Raw genomic sequence first — 18858 nt, 5'->3', positions numbered from 1 at the left:
TACGGGGTCAAAGGGAAGTAGTAGATCAATATGGGCACTCGAAGTCAGGTCGTTCGGTCGCTTACCTTCATCTACTTCCAGGAGAGCTTGAGGGACGCAGCTATCCTGTGGTTCGCTGGTTTTGGTTCGATTGCACTCGCGTAAGAAAAACCGGAACTCGATCACCCACGGACACGATCGGACACTTAGTGTTACAATCTGATTTCACTTCAAACTCGCGCCACGGCCAGAGAGATAGAAAGGACGAGCCCACAGGCGGGGAAAACGGTGATAAGGACCAACGCACACAAGGACCTCGGCGCGCACGGCTGTTGTTCGTTACGGGGACGTTGATTTAAGAGATATTTTTTCACAAATAAGAGTTTCCTCTGCTACTGGAAGGGAGAAAAACAAAACGCTCAAGGGACCCGCGTCACTGGGACGGAACACACACACTGACGCACGGCACCCACACACACGCACACACGGAACCATTCACTCAACACACACAGGAGGACACAAACGATGGGAGAAATGCGCGCGACTAGAATCCTGTTCCCCGTGGCCGTGATGCTCTCTGTTGTTGGTGTGGTCACCGCATCACGCCACACGGCGCAGCCTGGCGGGCGGGTTGATGATCCTGAGCGCGGTCAAAGAACTGCGCGTCGGATCTGTCGGCGGCCTCGGGAGTGTCCGTATCCCCTGGTGGTCCTCGGTGGCCACACGGTAGATTGCTTGCCGTGCCGGAAACTGTTTGCCCTCACCGTATGCCACACTGTGCGTCTCGGGTCCATGGGAGGAATGGAGGGCGATTGCGATTTTCGAGGCGAGGCGAAAACACACTTCAAAACACACAACCGCACGGACACGCACTCACACGGGCGATCAAACACCGACGCAAGCTGCGGGAAATGCGAAATGGATGGATGATGATGGATGAAAAGTGACCACCACTGGGAAAATCGTTCACTCCACCACGGACACGGAAATGCTTGGCTGTGAAAACAGACCAAATCATCACAGCGTTGCCAGAGCCCCCCGGCCGCCACCGTTGGCGAAGGACCCAACGCGCACTCCGCCTATCGGTGACCCGTGACGACGAGCCGCGGAAATCGGTCACCGAGCCGTGGAAAACCGGAAAAGGCCACAAAACCCACAATCAATCTTTGCGTTCGCCAACTTTTTAAGGATCGAGAAAATGTACAACACGAAAAAAACGCACGCAAAAAGGGGGAAGCAGCAGCTCGACTTTCCGACTACTCTGAGATCATTTGCGACGCCATTTCGAGCACGAATCGAGCAGTGTCGACCAGTACTGCTACTTTTGTCGCATGGGTGACAAAAGAAGAACCAGAAGGAATAGGATTTTTAGCAGAAATATTTGCATATTTAGTGCCTTGCAGAAATGCTCCTAAAAATATCTCAAAACAGAAGGTTATTTATTATGCTTGAAACACAAAAATATGGAAATGGTATGAAAAATAACTTGATTTGGTAATACTGTCAAACTGAATTGAAATTTGACGGCTGTCAAATTGATAGCTGACGTCTGACGTTTTGATAAAACACCAAACGAAAAACACACTACGAAATATTATTTTCTGGTCGCGATTAGTTAAGTAGAACAATTGAGTGGGTTTGGTGCGGAAAGACGGAGTTTAACATCGCGCGTGTTCCGGTTTCATCTTATTTCGTTGCGTGCTACCACTCGCCAAAGAAAACCTACACAAATGTACGGCACCAGCAGTAAACGGGAAAACTTCCTTCCGGCATGCTTGGCCACCGGCTTCCTGGTGTTGCTTCTCGTCCAGCGTAGCGCACAGCAGAACGATTTCAACGATTACCTAAAACGAGAGCATTCCCTATTCAAACCATATCAAGGTCAGTAGCGAGGGGAGCGATCCGCGCGCGTTGATTAGTCCCCACGTGGGATGCGTAACCCTATCAGAGCCCATCACCGCTACACGCACTGATTATCTGTTTGCAGGATCGGGCATGACAATACCCTACTGGGACTTCATCGGGACCACGTTCGTAACGAACTCGTACGTGCGCCTTACCCCAGATCAGCAGTCGAAAAATGGTGCCATTTGGAATCATGTGGTGCGTCAATTGCTGCTTCCTTTGTGTGTTCGCTGTTGACTAATCGAAGCCACCCTTTGTTTTGCAGCCCTGCACGTCGATCAACTGGGAGCTGCAGGTCAACTTTAAGGTGCACGGCACGGGCAAGGACCTGTACGGGGATGGGTTCGCGATTTGGTACGCACGCGATCGGCTTCAGACGGGGCCGGTGTTTGGCAGCAAGGACAACTTCCTCGGCCTAGCCATCATCCTCGATACATACAGCAACCACAATGGCCCTCACAACCATCAGCACCCGTACATTAGTGCGATGGTGAACAATGGCAGCCTGACTTACGATCACGATCGTGACGGCACTCACACGCAGCTGGCAGGGTGCGAGGCAAAGTTCCGCAATGTGGAGTACGACACGCAAGTCAGCATTCGGTACGAGAACGACGTGTTGACCGTGTCGTCCGACCTCGAGAAGAAAGGCACCTGGAAGGAGTGCCTCCGGGTGGAGGGTGTCAAACTGCCGACCGGTTACTACTTTGGGGCTTCCGCGACGACGGGCGATCTGTCCGACAATCATGACATCATTTCGATCAAGTTCTACGAGCTCGAGGCGCCCTCGCTGCTGGCGGAAGATCGGCGCCAGATTGTTCCGTCGGCGGCCACGTTCGAGGCGCCGCGCGAACACAAGGACGACCCGAAGCAGGCCATGTCGAACGTGAAAATCTTCTTCCTCATCCTCCTGACGATGCTGATCGTCGTGGTGCTGGTCGTGATCGGTATCATGTTCTACCAGAAGCACCAGGAGAACGCTCGGAAGCGGTTCTACTAAGGGCCAGCGGTCTTGACGAACTCGTCTGAATTCTCAGCGACACGGCGCAACGACGTAAAGTGTGATGATAAACCAATACTGTGGGGCGGGTGTAACAAATGATTAGTAATTTCGAATGGAGCAAGTGAGTTCCGGTCGATGGATGTTTCGACCAAATTGCGCGCGCTCCATCTGCATCACGATGACACGGTACACGGGACCGTGGACCGGGGTTGAAGAAAGGTTTTCTTTTGTACAAATCCTCTTTTCCTTTATTTTTTTTTTCGGTTCCACTTACTAATATGGCCAGTGAAATTTTTTCCTACACTAGATCTCTTCGGACGACCAGGGACAATGGGGTTCGCTGCAAACCATGATTTCACGACCGGCAAACACATGCCTGTTATTTTCGTTCTGTTATTGTGTGCGATTAAAACAAGGGGGGGTTCATGCAACGGCAGCATTTGGGTAGATAAATTCGGGTTATCTGAACAGCGTGCTTATTTTTTGGGTCTGCGATCACTGCGGGAACACACTTCGGGAAGTGTTGAACATATGTGACCGCAATGAGATGATGAGTGTGAGACGAATGAATAAATTTCAAAACGTATTCCCGAAATATAACGAATAAAGGTGAGAGATTTTATTGATTTGAACCCAGCTTTGAGAAAGTACAGATAAGCGACTTCAGTCATCGGTCCGTTAGATAGCGAAATAGGTCATCCCTTTGTGAGGGAATTAGGCCAACGAATCGTTGAAATGAAGGTAGCGCAAATCGGATGCGTAGAATAGGTAAAGAGCCTAGTGCCAAAAACTGTGTTACGACAAGTCATTTATTTTAGTAAAGGTAAAAAAACACGCATTAAACGAGACAAAAAAATACGAAAACTAATGTGACAAAAGAAACCGTCAAACCGCGTTAGGAAAGCCGATAGAGCATCTTCCGCTGCATCCGGTGTTGGAGATCGCCGCGCCGGATCAGCGTGTGAATTACCTTCAGGACGGCACTTTCGGGGTACTTTTGGCGCGCAAAGTCCTGGATGATGTTCTGCTCCGATACCTGCGATCCGATGGCGAAACGGCGCTTCAGCTGCTTCTCGATGCGATTCAAGATTTCCGTGTCCTCCTCCGTCGTAAAACCTTCGACCCCAGCCAGGGAACCACTGTTGGCGGCAGCCATCGTCGACACTTTGAACAACCGCAGCGCTTCATTGACGTGCGCTTCGGTCGCGAACGGTTGCAGTTGCATCTTGGCCAGTGACTCCGAAATACGGATGATGGCCTCCAGCTGGCGCACCGTAATCGGAATCGACAGCCGCTTATCGGTGGCCCGCTCGTGCTCACCGACACCCGTACGCAGCTGCACGTACTGACTCTTCAGCTTCTCGGCGGCCGGCTCATTCAGCCTCGGTCCGCAGTGCATGCGACAGTAGTGGATGTACTTCTTCAGCGTGGCCAACGGAATTTCGCCCTCCTTCGGTTCCGATGTCGCTTTCGAGGCGTTCATGTGCACACTCATGACGTGCTTGGCCAGGATTATGTCCCGCTTCTGATCGTGCTCGTCCTTCACGATGAAGATCATATCGAAACGTGACAGAATGGTCGGCATAAAATCAATATTCTCGTCCCCCTTCGTATCATCCCAGCGGCCAAAGATCGAGTTCGCAGCCGCCAGTACGGAGCAGCGCGAGTTTAGCGTTGTCGTAATGCCCGCCTTTGCGATCGATATCGTCTGCTGTTCCATCGCTTCGTGGATCGCCACGCGATCGTCTTCCTTCATTTTGTCGAACTCATCGATACAGACCACACCACCGTCGGCCAGCACCATCGCACCGCCCTCCATGATGAAATTCCGGGATGCCGGATCACGAATTACCGATGCCGTTAAGCCGGCCGCACTGGAACCTTTCCCGGAGGTGTACACCGCTATCGGTGCCACTTTCTCGACAAACTTCAGCAACTGCGACTTGGCCGTACCGGGATCACCGAGCAGCAGGATGTTGATGTCCCCGCGCCGCGTCAAGCCATCGGGCATGCGCTTCCGCGATCCACCAAACAGCAAACACGTGATCGCCTTTTTGATGTCCTTCGAGCCGAAAATACTCGGTGCCAAACTGTCCGCCAGTGTGTCGAAAATGTTCGGATTCGCAGCCAGCTTGCGGAACGTCGACTCTTCCTCGGTGGTGATGTTGTTGAAGCGCGAAATCGCTCCAACACCCTCCGTGTCGACCGTGATACCGACGACTCGCATGTACGGTGCCCGCACACCGACGATGGCCCGTTCGCGGCCGTCCTGCTTTCCCTGCCGGGCAATCTTACGGATCGAAAAGATGCCATGAATCAGCACCCGATTACCGGGCACCACGCGCTCGCACAGACTCCGGTCACAAAACAGTTGCATGTGGCGCGGTATCTCGCCCTGCGGAATGAAATCGGGCAGCTCCTGAAGCTTGAGTACTTGGAAGTCAACGCACCGGCACTTGTCCGGCATGATGAAGTACGGATCGAGCGGACACTTTGGGCGACCTGCCTGCTCCGTGGTGCACTTGCGTGGCAACTGGTACCCTTCGAGCCCCGGATTGACCGGTAGGTTCGGGATGACATTGCTGCACGTGCGGCACTGGATTGAAATGCGCGTCGCTTTCGCTTTAATACCCGACGCCGAAATAATGATGCCGGCAACCTTCACCAACCGCGATACACTCTCCGACTTGAGCTCGCGAATATTGCTCGGATTGGCCCGGGAATTTACCAGCACCTGGATATCGTGTATCAGCTCTTCGCCGTCCGGCCGGGGGGAAGTGATTTCATCGGCCACCTCTCGCGCGGCTTCCTCAAAGATTTGCAAATGCTCAGTCGGCTGTTTGTACAGCTTATCGGCCAGTGATTCGTCGAATCCGGCCAAATCTTCAATGTCCACCTCCAGATAGAAACGTCCGAGAAGGTAGTTCCGCTTCAGGGTATCACTGTGGACCGAATTCGAACGGATTAATACGATCGCCAGGCCAAGCGTATCGTGAACTTACCGATATTTGTAGGAAAAGTTTGCCTCGCAGAATGTGCGGATGAATTCACGGAACTTGTTTTTCACTTGCTGCAGGTTGATCTGATCCGGGTTTTGTCCCTGATCGCGATCGAAGTTGTCGGAAAAGAACACGCCCACATCGTCGAACCCATCCATTGTGAGTGCAAAACTTTTCGAAGGTCAACGAAGCGAACAAAGTTGTTAAATGCGCTGAAAAAGATTCACACCAATCGGCCAGAAAACGCTAGCACGGAACGGAACACAATTTCGGTTTGTGGAAGCCAAACGAAATTAACGAAGATGTTTTCGCGCGCAAACCGATCCTTCACCGGACTCCGTTTATACGGCTCGCCGAACAAGTTGATTTAAATTAAACCTTTTTTTGCCTCTCGGAATTACACATCAACAGCAACATCTGAATTGGGCTTAAATATCGAACGTATTTCAATAGCGAATCTGAGCTTTTTGCAGCGTTTTGGATTAAACAAAGTTGGTGCAGTAATCAACCACTTACTTTATAAGCATGGCGAATTCGCGTTGCTTCACCCATCAGCTAAAAACTTCGCGACTCTTCAGTGAGCAGGGAAAGCAACAAAACATCTCACTTCTCACCGCGTGAGCCGCAGCTGTCATTTTTTGTAAACACTTCATCCCTTGTGTCGAAAGAAATGTTTATTTGATGCACTTTGCGAAACGGCTTTTCTCTGCACCCGTAAGTTTGCTTGTTTGTCTGCCCTGCTTGACCAGTTCCGGCAATGGCCAGTTGGGCTAATCGTCCGCCCATCGAGAGCAACGGTGGCCCGTCATCGTCGCGCAAAAAATGGAAAATTGAAGGTAAGACACCGCCGTGACGGGGGATGACCTCATCGCTTCGGACCAACTGTTTGGCCAATGAAACTGGTGTTGCACCTAAGAGCATTGTTCGTTCGTTTTCTCAGATAAAAAGTCACTTCGCAATTTAAAGTATCACTTTGCCGAGGATGGCTGCTCGGACGTGCAGTATACGCTGGCCAAGCAGCTGCTGGAGGAGAACGCGGAAACGGATCCGGCCCACAACCACGCGCAGGGCGTTCACTGGCTGCTGCGTGCCGCCCAGCAAGGTCACGAGGCGTCCATCGGGCTGCTGCGTGAGTGTTACGAGAACGGACGGGGCATCAACGAGACCAACGAGGAGGACGTCCGAAGCATCCTGGAGATGAGTCCCGGCGAACGGTCGGCACGGCGTGCGGCGCAGGAACTGTTCGCTAGTTTGTCGAACGGAGAAGAGTACGTGACGGCGGCCCAGCTCGTGAAGCGAATGCGCGAGATATACAAGATGGACCGACGGCGTAAACGCACACAACCGGACGGGGCCGAGTCGGACGGTAGTGTGGAGCATAGCTCTGGTGGCACCCCGGAAAGGCATGACCGCGGATCTGCGCCCACCGCCAGTCTAAGCGGTAATCGAATACATCGTAACCCGACGGTGAACCACATCTCCGAGGCGCACCTCGTGGCGGCTGCGGTCAACTACGCGAACGGTCACCTTCCGGCCGTGAGTGACGCGCTGATGCTGTCGGTCCCGAACCCGCAAAGCCTGGACCACGTGCCGTGTTTTCACCGACCGTTCTTTCACCCGGTGGTGTTCTTTCAGCTGCTTTACCACCGCTTTCTGACGCTGATGGCCGCCTTTCCCGGATCGGCCGGCACCTGGCTGCAGCTGTGCATTCTGCTGCTCGTGTATTGGTACTACGCGAGCGACGATTTCCTGTCGCTTGTTCCGGTCGCTGGCTACTACCTCAGCCTGGCCGTGATGGTACTGTCAAGCTTTCGGATGCTGAAATCCAAGCACGAGTTCATCGACTTCCGCATGTGGTCCGGGTTGTTCCTGCGGTACGGTGATGAGCATTTGAACACGAACGCCTCGGAGAATCAGTTCCTGCGCAACAACCTTAAGCCGTACGTGTACTTCTTCGTTGCGTTCTTTGTCAACATCACGCTGCAGCCCAACATTAGCGACCAGTGGCTACCGCTTTCCGAAATAACGGTCGTTGCCTTCGTGCTCACGTTTCTCACGATGTTCGCCTTCAGCTACACTTCACGCGACCCCTTTCCGGACTATCTGATCCTGTTTTCCTTCGGACTAAACGTACTGGCCAAATATCCGTACGAGATGGACGATGTGGTGACGACGGGTTGGCGCTTCCTGGATCTCAAGGTGCCCGGCTTTTCCACCTTCGTCATCGGTAATGGGATCGAGTTTTGTTTGAATTGCCGCGCGATGCTGTACCTGCTGATACCGGGATTTTTCGTGTACATCGCGCGGCGCAACAGCTGGCGCGGTATCTATCAGTACCTGATTCCGCACTGTGTGACCCTGTCCTGGTTACAGCTCTGCATCATTAGCTCGCAGTCGGCCACCATGTTTGGGCTGGTGCGGGGTGCCCTCGGTTTGGCCGGCCTTCTTCTGTTTCTACCCCTTTTCGGCATCGTGACGCTGCTCATTCCCGTGTTTGCCGTCATCGAGTGGCTATCGCTGACCGACTCGACCGTCCGCCTGTGGTCCTCTATCACGGCTGCCATAACGGCGGTGGCCATTTCGATCGCCGCCGCCAGTTCAAGGCGCACCGAGAAGTACATCACTTTCCTGCAGATCGCGGTTTGCGTTATCGGAACCATTTTTCTGACCCTCCCGCACATGATGTCCAATTTCGAGACGATCGGCACGGGTGACACCACGGGCGGTCTGTTCGAAGCATCGTCCGATGGCCACCGGGAAGCCGGACCGGACCACAGTGCACCACCGTCCAGCCTCGGGTGGGATCTGTACTACAAATTCTGCCACCAGCCGGCCTGGGACAGCGAGAACAAGGTGCGGACACAGCTACGGTGCACCAATCTCGACGGCACGTTCGTGCGCTGGGAAGGAACGGTGGTGGACATGGCGATCGCAAGTCGCAAAAATCTACGTGCCGAGCTGATCGAGGGCTATCTGCCAAAATTTTTGGCCGATCGCATCAACTGTATCTACGGTGAACCGATCGAACCGGACTGCGGCAACCTGAACGGATCGTCCGAGGGGGACTGCGAAAATTTGCGACACTTTATGCAGCGCCAACGGACGTGCCATCTGAACAAGTGGAACACGTAAGTCGGAGCGGGAATTTCCGGTGCAAGCGGGAGTTCTTGCATACGAATACTAATTTCCTTCTTTTCCAGTTACGAGTACGAACTGAAGGTTCGTATGACGACCGGGTTGTTGACGAAACCGGCCGAGATTATCCTGCGAGCTCAGCACACTTTCGGTAACTTTACACAAAGTCTCAACTACTCCGACCGCATCTGGTTCGTGGGCGTGTTACGTGGGTCAACGCAAGCACTGTCCAGTGCGGGTAGCAGTGCAACCAGCGACCAGCAGTGGGATGCTGGAGGTGCACTGAACATCGGCGGGCCAAGCTTCGGTGTGCACGGTATGCGTTTGGGGCGCAAACATCCGCTCATCGAACTGCATTCGGTCGGCTGTATTCAGTGTCGCAATGCCGCCCTGAGGCCGGTACACCTCACCGAGGGCCTGAAGGTGAATGGTCGCATGAGGGATTTGCTGCGCGGGCTAAAGTATCTGCTGAATGTAATCTTCAACCCGGTGGTGATCTTCAAGTAATGCGCCGGTTGCCCGCGCCCTGGAACACCGTAATCGTTGCTGGTCATACCTTTACGCTCGCTAGTCGTCTTCTTCGAGTGCGACACACGTGTCGACAGTTTCGCCGCCTGTCGGCGCCCCCAATGCGGTACTCAGTTTCTAGCATTCGTGTTCTCTGTGCATCGTTCATTTACGTTCCCTTAACCGCAACCAGCTAGAATGGTTCCGATCGTTTGAATCCAATGTTCACAGTGCAGTTTTAGTTTTACTTAAACGTTGTCGTAAGAATTACTATTAACAGGCTAAAATAAATGCGGCACTCGCCGTCCTTAGGAAGGTAAAGAACGAGCAAACGTTATGTGAATGTTTTCAAATAAATTATACACCGGCGGGGAAATGTCCCTCGCAGGACGCAGGAATGTTTTCTTTCGGCCAGTACATTGAGTCTTCGACGATTTCTCCCAAAACCAATTCTGTGTTCCAATGAGCATCTTGGGCTGCTGAACGAAGCCATCATTTGGGGTCCCCAAGTGTTCGTTCGTTCTCTATTTTAGTCCACACATTTGTTGCCACAGAGCTTTGTCAAAAGAGCCACTACCGAAGTCATCTACATCTTCTCAGTGATGTCGTCTTGACCGTTACGTAAAGTAAATAATCACAAAAAAATTACACTCTTCTTCTATTTCAAGCGCAAAATGACGCGTTTCGCACATCCGCTGCAAACTTTATTGCAGGTTGTCAAACAGATCGTCGGCGGAACGGAGGGTACTCTTTACGACATGCGCCCCTCGGCAGGATATGGGGGCAAGCATCCGTCCATTGGCAAGCATTGGCGTGCACCTTGGCAAAGTGAAAACAAGCTAAACTTGGTGCTGTGTGAAGGGGGCCACAACCAAATGCCGGTGGGGGGGAAAAAAAATCCCCGAACCCGAGGAAAAACACATTAACACGTCAATCGTCACGAAGCCGGGAAACGGTTCGGGTCCGATCCAATTTAACCCGCACGCCCGTTTGATGCTTTCTGAGGGCGAAACTCTGCTACCGTTGGTGATGAAAGAGTTATTTTAGAATTAAAAATATTCAATTACCGTTTCTTGGAGCTCCTCCTGTATCCTTTACAGGTGTATCCAAAGCCAGGTCGTGGCCAATTCGGAAAAACGCAATTCAACTTTTGCAAAACGGAAAATGGAAAGTTTGTTCTGATTGCAGACCTTTCTACAATTATTATTATCCGTTGAGGTTTTGTGATATTTAACTGATGATCAATTGACGCACTTGTGGTTTGTTATTGGAATAATAACTTTATTTTCTTCCTTCACAAGTTTCACAGTCCCGTAAATACATAATACAGCAACTCGCTATTTTCTCACAAAAATCTTGTTACATCACTAGTATAAAGAATAATGCATAACTAAAATACTTTCAACATGCTACATGCTTGCCTTTCCTTCTCCCTCTTTATTGTACCAGTTCTAGGTTAGATTCTTCAGCAACAGATACACATCGCGCCGCCGTTTGGCCACTAAACCGGCCCTAGCTGCCCACTTTACCACTATAAAGAAGAGTCTACTACAAACATTTCAAAAACACCATTTCGGTGTTCTGGTTCCCATCAGTGGAAGACTGTTTGTGCGTTGGCCGCTGCCTGGCCCGGTTGTTGCTGGCTGCGGGTAAGCTGGGCGGCGGCATAATTGCTTTCACTTTCCTTCCTCTACGCTACAGCCGGCCAAGTGTGCGGGAAAATACAGGAAGCTACAGGAGGGTGGCCTCCATTGGCCGGGGGATGAACCGAAGATAAAACGCACTTTGCAATACACTCCCGGTTCTTTCCGCGGCCGCGTTTGGCTTGCCTAATACGTTGCTTAAACTAGTGCCAATGTGCAATGGCAAGGGTTGCGGAGATTTATGACGCCAGCAGCAGCGGCGGCGGCAGCAGCAGATGAAGCAAGATTAGCCCCGATCGGACGCATCTGTAACGCATCCGGTCACGCAGTACGAGCAAGCGTGATTTGGAAACAACAGCCGCCGTGTTTGTTGCGTGGCCCAGACCACTCCGTGTTGTGGGGTCTCATGAATAATTCTTCGCGCGGTGGTGGCAACTCTGGCACCAAAAAAGATGCTGGCCGCGCGGGAGACCATAAGCTGAACGAAAAACAAAAACAAACAGTCCGATCACCAGCAGCAGCAGGGGTCTTTAACGGCTTTTGTTCACAAACACCAGCATGGTTTTTGGGTTTGGTATTTTTTCTTATACTACGAAAACCCTGCGCTGAAGAACGAAACGATCAATTCGGGCGGAGATAAACAATCGGCGCGCGCCACCCTCGTGGGCACTTTTCCCCGTTCGTGGGCTGATGAGACAGTAAAAAACGTAGAGTATATAAAAAAAATTGTTTTGAATTCTAAAGCTAGACCCGACACAAACACAGCGCGGCGCGCATAAACTGCGCTAGGCACACCTCTCCCACCGCACCGCCCCTCGCGAACCATCGTCAGCGGTGGAGGTCTTCACGAGCCATCCAATGTGACCTTCTTTCTTGTTTCGTTCCTTCGCCCCCGTGCCGTAGCGCTTAAGGTCAGCCTCTACCTACACCCTGTTTTCTTCCCAGCTACTTCTCGCGTTAGTTTGTGTTGTTGTCCCGGCAAACGATCGTATCACAACCCCAGCATCCGGAAGAAGAAGAAGGAAGGCCCCTCGAACGAGAGGGGCGCGGCGCCCAGCGTTCGGCCAGCGACGGCGGCGGCTTCACGGTTCGTCCGATCGTACCATCCCGACGCAGAGACCGAACCACCACCAGTGCGGCCGTCTCTATTTGTCCTTCTTGATCGTCTTCAGCTCCTTCCGCGTCTTGAAGCCACGGAAGCTGGCCTGGATCTTGGTGGCCGCATCGGACGCCATTTTCTGCTTCTTGCGCGCCAGAAAGCCTCGCACGTTGGCCTGTATCTTGGTGGCCGATTTGTCCTCCACCGTGCCGGAACTGCCGGCCACCGCGCCTGTCGCGTTGCGCCCGCTGACGGCCGCTCCCGAAGCCGAGCCCGTCATCGGACCACCGTTGGCCATGGTTCCGCCCCCCTTACCACCCTGGCGCAGCTGTTGGCGCACCCGGTAGCCACGGAATCCGGCCTGGATTTTCGTGGCCGCGTCGTCCTCCGACTGCGACGAATTGGGCGAGCTCGGATGAATGTGCATTGACGTGGTGCGCACGGATCGGTGGATCAAACTGTGTGTTTTTTTTTTTTGGTAAACCTTTTCCCGAAACCGGTTTTCCCGTTGATTTTCTTCTTCGTGCGAATGTTTTCGATCGCCAAACACACTCACTCACTTACACGCGTTTACGCTACGAGATCACGTACCCAGTTCGTTCGCACAACAAATTGGCCGCGGAACATACAAAACAGACAACCGCACGCACGCACAGTTTTGATCGTGTCCGATTGATGCAAGATGGCCAACTTTCACTCGGGAACCCGCACACGGCGCGGACGGGAAATTCACTCTCGTTTGTTCTACGGATCTCTGCTGCGATCGAGTCGAGAAAGGGTTGTTTGCCGAAGAAGAAGACGGATCCCGCTGGTGTTGCGCACTTAAAACGCTGAGACACAATCGAAGACCGATCGTTCGAAGCGACCGTTTAAATGCTTAGATCGAGTAACCGTAAATGTCTTAAATGTGATCAGCGAAAGGAAATGAAACTGCCGACGCCACCTCAAAGGAAAACCGACGTGAATCAACAACGAATACCAGAATTATTGTGTTTAAGAAATCGTGTATTGTGTTATTGTAGTCAGAAGTCAGATCTATTGGTCAGAAGTCAGATCTACTAGGCAGAAGTCAGAAGATCTTTCTAACCCTTCTTTGCTTCGGGAAACGAACGAAACCGAGCGTTGGTGTTGGTGACTCAACACACACCCGAATTGCGTTACCGCGAGTACAGAGGTGGGTCATAAGTTTATTACTGGTCCACGGTCCAACTGCCAACCTGTCGCGTATGATTTATGATTCGTTGCCACTCATCACCGATCGGTGATCGGTGAGGTGATCGGTGAGATGATCATATTTCATCATTCACTCTCTCGCACCACTTATCCGGTGTTCAGTGATGGGGCAGAGCACCGCATCCGGCCCGTTATGGTTCTGCGTCACCGGATGGTCAGCTTGCCGCGAGGCCCAACAACAAATCGCGTAACACATTCCACGCTTATGCGGGCATTGTGCGCGCCATTCCGAAAAATGGCCCGGCGTTCGCCGTTCCGTTCACACGCGAAAACGTGAGGCTGTAACGCAAAATGTGTCGAAAATATTAATGCTGCTGTCAGACTTTCGGTCAGCGTGGCGGGCGGGCGTGCGTACGAACCGTGGCCGGTATTGGTGCTAATGAGATTCACCGATGGTTCGAGCACGGTCTTCTTTTCATCTGCCAAATGGTGCTATTTACATTTTCGTTTTCAGATCCGGTCCGGGCAGAAGTCAAACAATAGGCCGCGGCCCCATGAAGCTGCAGATGCAACTCGTGCCGCACACGAGTGCATGTGTTTATTTCGGCCAGTCATCGGCCAGTGATTGGGACGGGGCTATCTATTGGCACACGTGCCACACTGCACGACCAGACGGGTGGGTTTCCTGCTCACCAACACAGAGGCTGGTGGGAAAATTCAGTCACCAGGGAAATCGATACGAAAGGGGGCAACGGATGGGAAAAAAGCACGAGAAACCTGCGTCAGTGGCATCGGGTGAGGATCATGCATCGCGGTTCCAGCCCTCCATATATAGTAGCAGCGTCGATGACCGGTCCCGTTCAGTGGGAATGACTATTTTAAGGGGCTTTTTTCATTCTCCCCCCCAAAAGGGTGGTCAATGAGTTGGATGCAAAAAATGAGGAATAATGCACCACACACACACAACCAATAGAATGGCGTTTCTGTCGACGCGACCATTCTTGGTCAGGGTCACACACCTGTAGCGTGTTTATTGTGCTGCTCCGCTTTTTTGTGTTGTTACTGCGTGTTTCAGTTTTTATTGCGTATTTACTTATTGGTGTTTCTTGTTTCGAAATGATTGATTTACGAGTAACGATCGTGCTGGCGGCCGGCGTTCGCACGTGTTCAATGGCGAGCATGACAAATTCGAATGCCTAAATTATTCCTTTTCTAGAAACGCCCAGATCGGCGGACGCAATCGAAAGCCCCACTGCCCAAGGGGGAGGCCAACAGATTGTGTGTCGAAAATGGGAATTGTGTCGTGGGGTTGCCGCAGGTGTGCCAATGCCTGCAACTCGGGCGACCTATTAAACTATATTTGTAAACCGTAGAAGAAATGCAAAAACAACATTCTCAACAGTGGACATGAGGCACTCAGAGAAGATACCGGGGCCGTGTGTTGTTTACTCGCTGTTCGCTGTCTGGTCATTCTAGTGTTTACCCCTTTTTTTATTTAATGTTTTCACTCACCACTCCGTTACTGTGTTTGCTCTCCATCGTGGGGCGAATGCAGCTGGGAGCGGTCGGTGCATTAAACTGCAACTGCAATAACCGCTATGATGTTACAATGAATTTATTTCCATCTAACTATCTGTTCCGTTATTTCGGGCCCCCGGTTTGCGGTGCTCGAGCTGTACCAGGATTGTCAACAGGAAGTGGTGCCGTGATTTGTGCCGTCGTTACTGCACACCAAAAATCAATTCTCTGCTCCTGTGCTTTGGTGTAGTCCCTGGTCCACTCCGGGGGCGGGAAGTGTAGGATATGGGGAAAATTTAAATTGATCTGGATTGTGGCGTACCGGGAGCTTCAATTACGGGAGAGAAAAGCGAACCGGAATTGCTTACGTTGCTTTTGTGCGGGGCCCTTTAAAGGGCCTTTTCATCTTATGCTAAATAATGCAAACACGCGGGCCGCAAGTAAATTGGACCACAAACGGAAGGATTTATTTTTACTTCTTAGGTGCAATCAACCGACTCACAGACGAGAACCATCACTCGTTGGCAGCCATTTAGTGGCTGACCCTCCCCGCGCCGCGATGTGGCCGCGCGCACATTCGATTCGAATGATTCTATTAGGCCGCAACACTGACGGAAATCGCTCGCGGTTTGTGGTGGCGCCCCCGACTGAAGCTGATTCGGATTTTTTCCATTTTTTGCACGTCATCATACCGAGTTTGTCCTTCTTCCCAATGATGGACATAAAGCGTGTGTGTGTGTGTGTGTGTGTGTGTGTGTCTAACAATTGCACAACTTCAGTCCAGCGCCTCGTCCAGTCCAAACCTCTCCGGGTGGATGGAGTATCGAAGCAATCGATCGGACAATTAATTGATTCCCGAACGAAGTCAATCGAATCGTTGGCGTCGAGTCTGTGCCGCTGGTCTGCCGTTTGTGACGCCACAGATTTGTTATTCTAATTCCCTGTTTCTTAGTTCCTGCCCCCACACCACTAATTGGCTTGCATAATGCTCCGGCAGATTGTTTCACTGGAGCGACCGGTGTGTGGTCACGACCATTGGAAAGCCCATTACCGGGAAGTTGGTCTTAGAGAGAGGGAGAGATTTAAATTGAATCTAATTTACGCCTCCAGGTTGCGAGTGGATCAAGTTGGATTCTGTGACGTCAAACGGCGGATTTTTTTGTTTGATCGTGCACGATGATCATCTGTTGAAGGCTCAATTGGTTTCCTTTCTTTAAGTGATGCGATAATATTAACAAAGTAATCGTTGCCATCGTCGTCGTTATGGTAATTTACCATTTAAAAATAATGATCGGAGTTTAAAATCTTTAAGCGCACACCTTTTCATTAGAAGCACTTACCGGTTTTTAACAACTGAACGTTACGTGTACTGTGCAGGGCAATTAGACCAGTGCCTCGTCAGGTATCTGATGTTGTTAACTGCCTGAAATCAGTTTTCTTCCTCGTTTTTCACAAAATCTTACATTTGGTGCGATACGAATTAGTGTATGCGTTCTGGAACCGTAGCATTGACCCTACTGCAGGATTGCGGCGAGACCACATCATGAAATGAAGCGCAATTGTTGCGATAATAAGCCGTCATCGTAATGAAATGTTTCAAGGTCCCGGGCGGTCCCATAATACCACCGGCCCACAGTGGCAACTGGTGGTGTCTGGTGCCGCCGCCGTAATGCTGCTCTCGTTTGCCAGGGCCATAAACTTTCATCCTTCAATATTTGGGAGCGCATTATGTTTTCTTTACAATTTTTTTTTTCAACCAACCAACCAACCAGGTCCAATGTTCAGGCGGGCAGCCTATCAAAGTTATATCACACACGGCACACGAAAATAAACCGCCATGCGGTGCGCATGATAGCGCAGTCGCCAGTGTTTATCCGTCACCAGGTTGACGGTTGTCGGAAGATATGACGACAGGAAGGTCACGGCGCGTTAAAATGCATATAAAAATTACGTCCACATTACGACGGGGCCCCAATTTTCCTACGGCTGGGAGTGCAATCTCGGTGGGGGCAGATGAGAAACGTTTTCCACCACCCGCAGCGAGGTGTTGGGCGAAGGCCAATCGTCTGTCCAGCTAACAGATTTATGGGTTATGCTTTCACCCGTTGATATGTCTTAAAAATAATGATTGATGAGAAAAATTCCATTGATTCCACCTCCCAAGTTGGAGTTGGTTCACGGTGCCTGATCGATCGTTCAAATGCCGCCCTAAACCTAAGGCCAAGATCTCGAGCAAGGTCGGCGCCGCTTGAGTGGGCCACTAAAATGCATCACCCTGCAAGATGGAGCACGCATCGGAACGCCATTCTCGAGATTTCACACCATCATCATCGCGATCGTCAACATTCCCCGACTTCCTTGCGGGCACCGAGACAGTTTATTTGCTCTACCGGTGGCCGGTGCCAAAACGGCCGGAGCGGAGAAGGGAGCGCTCTAGTCACGGCAGGTCACACTTGAACTTTCATAAAATATGACTGACGACCGGTTCGGGTTGAAATCCGCGCGTTTGCGCCTCCTTTACTGCCAACCGGAAGTGTGGCCGCGCACTTGGGCAGATGTGTGCCAAAACGGGACGCCCCTTGGCAGGACGTAGTAAAACAGTGCCGTATTGACCACAATTTCTTTCCCCGCTTTCAATCACTACTGGTGTGTTCCGCGTAACTTGTTTAAGATCTTTATTGTAATTTACGTCTACGATACTAATAAATACTAACGGCTACCGGGTGATGTCCGGGAGGATTGTGGACCCGATAGCGGAAGGGCCTGCCACGGAACGGACGGTCGTGATCTTGTCGCGAAAGAATGTACAACAAATCATTGACCGGTGGCCGGCATGTAGAGGAGTGGTCGAAAAATGACCGGGAACTGCGATGGTGGTGTCGTAAGGTCGGCGGAGGATCGTTGCCACCGTGCAGTTACCTATTAATAAACCAACGAGATCGTCTACCGTTCGATTCGGCACAGCACATACTTCTCTCCCTCTCTCTCTCTAGCTCGGCGTGATGGACGGACCATAGACGACCCAGGGCCGTGTACTACAAAAATGTAGGTGATCTCCAAAGTTGAAAACCAATCATATTTGCCCCCTCGAAGAGAGACAGAGAGAGAGAGAGAGAGAGAGAGGGTTGAGACATATGCCGGCCGGTTCCCTGGCACGCCACACACACGCCAGGAAGTGAAGATGTTTTTCGGCTGAGTGAGTTCGGTTCACAATTACACCATTTGCCGCCCGGGACCGCGGATCGCTAACCGCAAATGGCCTCTGACGAAGTGTCCACTTCGCCACCGCACCGGTCCCCGCTCTGGTGATCTGGTCGGCCTGAAAATCTCATAAAATACAGCACATTAGCGACAGTTTTCTGAAAGCGTCAAGGTCAGCTCCTGGTGCTGATGTTGGGCACTGCTCGGTTCTGGCCAAATCTGCATCTTTCCAGCCGAGCTCTGGCTACGTCACTGCCCGGGGCCCGTTATTTATTCTGTGCGCCCCCACATTACGCCCGGGGGGGACATTTTGTCCTCAGCGCGACTGTGCTTGGGGCCATTGCAGACCGCGGCTGAGAGACGTCTTTGCGCCATTTCGCACATCGGAATCGGGTGGATGGTTCGGTGTTTTAAAACAACGCACAACGCAGCCGAGCCAATTGACAATTGACGTCAGCAGCAGCAGCAGCAGAAGCAGTATGTGGCGTGTCGTGTCTGTGCGTCGTCGTCCGGTGCTTCGGTCTGTTAAATGCGGAATTTAAGCCATTTCAGACCGACCGCTCCCCAATCTGTTTCCGATCTACGGGCCGATATCGGCATGCGTGCGTAGTTCGGGTCATCGTAGGGGGTCCACTTGGTTGACCCGTGACCCTCTCCCCGTTATAGGCCCCAAGGTGACCCTGTAGGGTTGTGCCC

The 18858-nt window shown here is 51.8% G+C and overlaps 5 protein-coding genes across 5 annotated transcripts in view; 2 read left to right on the top strand and 3 right to left on the bottom strand.

The window, feature by feature from the left end:
• Nucleotides 1–365, bottom strand: part of LOC128271507 (CCR4-NOT transcription complex subunit 6-like) — a 94158-nt gene extending 93793 nt beyond the window's left edge. The window contains exon 1 of the mRNA XM_053009069.1: nucleotides 66–365. The gene's annotated coding sequence lies outside the window, so the exon portion shown is untranslated. The remainder of the gene's footprint in view (nucleotides 1–65) is intronic.
• A 1270-nt stretch (nucleotides 366–1635) lies between these two features.
• Nucleotides 1636–3443, top strand: LOC128275448 (vesicular integral-membrane protein VIP36). The gene is made up of 3 exons (XM_053013945.1): nucleotides 1636–1860; nucleotides 1967–2082; nucleotides 2150–3443. Exons 1-3 carry the CDS (start codon nucleotides 1710–1712, stop codon nucleotides 2882–2884), a joined length of 1002 nt encoding a protein of 333 aa, XP_052869905.1. The 5' UTR covers nucleotides 1636–1709; the 3' UTR covers nucleotides 2885–3443.
• Nucleotides 3444–3782: 339 nt separating this feature from the next.
• LOC128275447 (DNA replication licensing factor Mcm5) lies at nucleotides 3783–6044 on the bottom strand. Its single transcript, XM_053013944.1, has 2 exons — nucleotides 5890–6044; nucleotides 3783–5829 (listed from the first exon to the last, which is right to left on the bottom strand). The coding sequence occupies exons 1-2, from the start codon at nucleotides 6042–6044 to the stop codon at nucleotides 3783–3785; spliced, it is 2202 nt and encodes a 733-aa protein (XP_052869904.1).
• Nucleotides 6045–6643: 599 nt separating this feature from the next.
• Nucleotides 6644–9653, top strand: LOC128275446 (wolframin). Its single transcript, XM_053013943.1, has 3 exons — nucleotides 6644–6722; nucleotides 6827–9014; nucleotides 9087–9653. Exons 1-3 carry the CDS (start codon nucleotides 6644–6646, stop codon nucleotides 9526–9528), a joined length of 2709 nt encoding a protein of 902 aa, XP_052869903.1. The 3' UTR covers nucleotides 9529–9653.
• A 1915-nt stretch (nucleotides 9654–11568) lies between these two features.
• On the bottom strand, nucleotides 11569–13075 carry LOC128271775 (abnormal spindle-like microcephaly-associated protein homolog). The gene has a single exon (XM_053009411.1). The coding sequence runs from the start codon at nucleotides 12695–12697 to the stop codon at nucleotides 12317–12319; it is 381 nt and encodes a 126-aa protein (XP_052865371.1). The 5' UTR covers nucleotides 12698–13075; the 3' UTR covers nucleotides 11569–12316.
• Between the last annotated feature and the right edge of the window lie 5783 nt (nucleotides 13076–18858).

This window comes from Anopheles cruzii, chromosome 3 (assembly GCF_943734635.1).
Source record: "Anopheles cruzii chromosome 3, idAnoCruzAS_RS32_06, whole genome shotgun sequence".
Lineage (NCBI taxonomy): Eukaryota > Metazoa > Arthropoda > Insecta > Diptera > Culicidae > Anopheles > Anopheles cruzii.
The sequence above is the reverse complement of the archived record's forward strand: the minus strand, read 5'-3'. Positions and strand labels throughout refer to the sequence as shown.

What these genes read in the sequence shown, in the direction of transcription:
- LOC128275448 (XM_053013945.1), top strand. Translation starts at nt 1,710, where the DNA reads ATGTACGGCACCAGCAGTAAACGGGAAAACTTCCTTCCGGCATGCTTG. An exon ending in CCTATTCAAACCATATCAAG is followed by an intron (nt 1,861 to 1,966) that starts GTCAGTAGCGAG and finishes ATCTGTTTGCAG; the next exon opens with GATCGGGCATGACAATACCC. An exon ending in GTGCCATTTGGAATCATGTG is followed by an intron (nt 2,083 to 2,149) that starts GTGCGTCAATTG and finishes TTTGTTTTGCAG; the next exon opens with CCCTGCACGTCGATCAACTG.
- LOC128275447 (XM_053013944.1), bottom strand. Translation starts at nt 6,044, where the DNA reads ATGGATGGGTTCGACGATGTGGGCGTGTTCTTTTCCGACAACTTCGAT. An exon ending in AACTTTTCCTACAAATATCG is followed by an intron (nt 5,830 to 5,889) that starts GTAAGTTCACGA and finishes TTCGGTCCACAG; the next exon opens with TGATACCCTGAAGCGGAACT.
- LOC128275446 (XM_053013943.1), top strand. Translation starts at nt 6,644, where the DNA reads ATGGCCAGTTGGGCTAATCGTCCGCCCATCGAGAGCAACGGTGGCCCG. An exon ending in CAAAAAATGGAAAATTGAAG is followed by an intron (nt 6,723 to 6,826) that starts GTAAGACACCGC and finishes TCGTTTTCTCAG; the next exon opens with ATAAAAAGTCACTTCGCAAT. An exon ending in CATCTGAACAAGTGGAACAC is followed by an intron (nt 9,015 to 9,086) that starts GTAAGTCGGAGC and finishes CTTCTTTTCCAG; the next exon opens with TTACGAGTACGAACTGAAGG.
- LOC128271775 (XM_053009411.1), bottom strand. Translation starts at nt 12,697, where the DNA reads ATGCACATTCATCCGAGCTCGCCCAATTCGTCGCAGTCGGAGGACGAC.